We start from the raw sequence: 3,042 nt of genomic DNA on the forward strand, positions 1-3,042 counted from the left end.
TTCTTCTTGCCACTCTTCCATAAAGGCCAGATTTGTGCAGTGTACGACTGATTGTTGTCCTATGGACAGACTCTCCCACCTCAGCTGTAGATCTCTGCACTTCATCCAGAGTGATCGTGGGCCTCTTGGCTGCATCTCTGATCAGTCTTCTCCTTGTTCCAGATGAAAGTTTAGAGGGACGGCCGGGTCTTGGTAGATTTGCAGTGGTCTGATACTCCTTCCATTTCAATATGATTGCTTGCACAGTGCTCCTTGGGATGTTTAAAGCTTGGGAAATCTTTTTGTATCCAAATCCGGCTTTAAACTTCTCCACAACAGTATCTCGGACCTGCCTGGTGTGTTCCTTGGTCTTCATGATGCTCTCTGCGCTTTGAACAGAACCCTGAGACTATCACAGAGTTCATAGATCCTCAGTGAACTTCTGGAGTGAGTTTGCTGCACTGAAAGTAAAGGGGCCCAATAATATTGCACGCCCCACTTTTCAGTTTTTTATTTGTTAAAAAAGTTCGACACATCCAATAAATTTCATTCCACTTCACAATTGTGTCCCACTTGCTGTTGATTCTTCACAAAAAATTAAAATGTTATATCTTTATGTTTGAAGCCTGAAATGTGGCAAAAGGTTGAAAAGTTCAAGGGGCCGAATACTTTTGCAAGGCACTGTAGTATTTTTTTCAGAAGACTCTAATATCAATGAAGTTTGTGGTTTAATAAAAACAATTTGTTTTGTCTTGTTTCTTTCAGAAAATGTCCAGAACAGTTACCGTGTTCCTGACAGTTCTGTGCTTTCTGTTGCTCAGACCCTCTGACTGTAGAGGCAGCAAGATTCTGGTGATGCCCGTTGATGGCAGCCATTGGATCAACATGAAAGTTATCCTTGAAGAGCTTCACTCCAGGGGCCATGAAATCTCAGTTCTGCGCCAGGCTAAGAGCTGGTTTATCTCCAGCAACTCCTCTATGTACACCACTATTAGCATCCCAGTGAAAGATGAAAGGAGGGAGAAGAACTTTTACAATGAATATGCCCAGAGTGTCATGGATTGCCGCAGTTATCCCACTTTTATACACATATTGTGCCAACTGCGCTTGACAACATCTATTTTAGCAAATGCACAAAACAAAATAGGCAGAGCAGCTGCAAATGTTTTAGACAACCATGGGTTTGTGAAGAAATTACAAGATTCTAAGTTTGACTTAATGTTGACGGACCCGTCTAACTCTTTAGGAGTTATTCTGGGTAGGTACCTCAAGCTACCAATAGTTTTTAATGTGCGCTTGATCAATGGAAAAGCTCAGTTTATTGTTGCTCCTTCACCTGTCTCTTATGTACCTGTTCCAGGAAGTGAACTTGATGATAACATGGATTTCGTACAGAGGACAAAGAATATGTTGTACTATCTCTACAGTGTTTATGAGCAATACTTTTTGATTAACCCTGCTTACTCAGATGTGTTTGAGCGTCACTTCCCTCCTGGGACTGACTTGTTGTCTTTGCAGCTTTCAGCTGATATCTGGTTGTTCAGGACAGATTTTGTCTTTGACTTCCCTCGGCCCACCATGCCCAATGTGGTCTACATTGGAGGGTTCCAGTGCAAACAGGCCAAACCCCTCACTGCAGAGTTGGAGGCATTCATGCAGAGTTCTGGGGAACACGGGGTGGTCGTCATGTCTCTGGGGACACTGGTGTCAGCTCTACCCCCTGAGGTCACCGAGGCTATCGCTGCTGCTTTTGGTCAGCTCCCTCAAAAGGTCATTTGGAAGTTTGAAGGTGAAAAGCCTTCTTCTCTGGGCAACAACACCTTGCTGGTGAACTGGCTGCCCCAGAAAGACCTCCTGGGACACCCCAAGACCCGTGTCTTTGTAACCCATGGAGGAACAAATGCCATATATGAAACCATCTACCACGGTGTTCCTGTTCTGGGTATGCCCCTCTTTTTCGACCAGTTTGACAACTTACTAAGACTGAAGGTCCGTGGTGCAGCTCAGATGGTGGAGGTCCGATCACTGACCAAAGAGAACTTCCTGGAAGCATTAAAGGATCTCATAGAGAATCCCTCTTACCGCAAGAACATCCAGCACCTCTCTCTGCTTTACCGAGATCGTCCAATCTCTCCCTTGGATGAAGCCATCTTCTGGATCGAGTATGTCATCAGGAACAAAGGAGCTGCCCACCTGAAGTCTGCAGGTTTCAGCCTACCTTGGTATACCTACTTCTGTCTGGATGTGGCCGCTTTATTTATGGTCGTAACTGGAACCTTCATCTGGGGTTTAGTTCTGGTCTGTAGGCGTCTCTGCTGCCGGTTCAAGAAGAAGATGAAAGCAGAATAAATGATTAAAAGCTAATTGTTAAATGTTAAGGAAATGTTCAATCGTGGCCAAAGGTTTTGAAAGTGATCATTTTTGTCATTTTTGGTTTCAACATTTCTATATTTGATTCATAGTGCATGTGTATTGTTGTACTGAAAAAGTTTTTAATCGGCACACAAGTTTTAATCATTTTTATTAGCTTGTATACCAACTTTGTGTAGAGACATTATTTTTTTCATTCAAAGTATCGGTAGCTCTTTGAACAAATTTAATTTGGAGAAATTTTGCATTTTATGAAGGACAAGAAGAGAATAGTTTGTCATTGTCATGGACAATTATAGTGTACAATTTTTATACCAGATCATTCTAATGCAAATATAAAAACCATTATAATGAAAATAAAATTTGTTATATCAATCAATTCCCATTTTACATTAATGATTATCATTGCTCTTATGTAATATTCCTGCAGGAAGCACCCAAGTTATATCAGAAGTGCTACAGCTAGCAAGCTAACATTTACGTATAACCATAAAATTTTATGAAAATTACAAGGTAGTGTGAAATTGGTAGTAAAAGTACATAAAAACTGCTTACCTGAACCGCTACAAAGACGGCAGCGATCCATTTTGGGGGGTTTCCCCGCTCAAATTAAGTGCTAGCTCATAAATTCAGTTTAAATTAACCCTCAGATGGTCTAACGGGGAAAAATCAGCCACGCTTTTATTTTTGTCA

General features: G+C 41.6%; 1 protein-coding gene across 1 annotated transcript; it reads left to right on the plus strand.

The window, feature by feature from the left end:
• The first annotated feature begins 747 nt into the window (after positions 1 to 747).
• Positions 748 to 2,373, plus strand: LOC119417151 (UDP-glucuronosyltransferase 2B15-like). Its single transcript, XM_037684366.1, has one exon. It carries the CDS (start codon positions 748 to 750, stop codon positions 2,326 to 2,328), a length of 1,581 nt encoding a protein of 526 aa, XP_037540294.1. The 3' UTR covers positions 2,329 to 2,373.
• Positions 2,374 to 3,042: the final 669 nt, after the last annotated feature.

Source organism: Nematolebias whitei, chromosome 1, assembly GCF_014905685.2.
Source record: "Nematolebias whitei isolate Nwh7 chromosome 1, NemWhi1, whole genome shotgun sequence".
In the NCBI taxonomy this organism is placed as follows: Eukaryota; Metazoa; Chordata; class Actinopteri; order Cyprinodontiformes; family Rivulidae; genus Nematolebias; species Nematolebias whitei.

What these genes read in the sequence shown, in the direction of transcription:
- LOC119417151 (XM_037684366.1), top strand. Translation starts at nt 748, where the DNA reads ATGTCCAGAACAGTTACCGTGTTCCTGACAGTTCTGTGCTTTCTGTTG.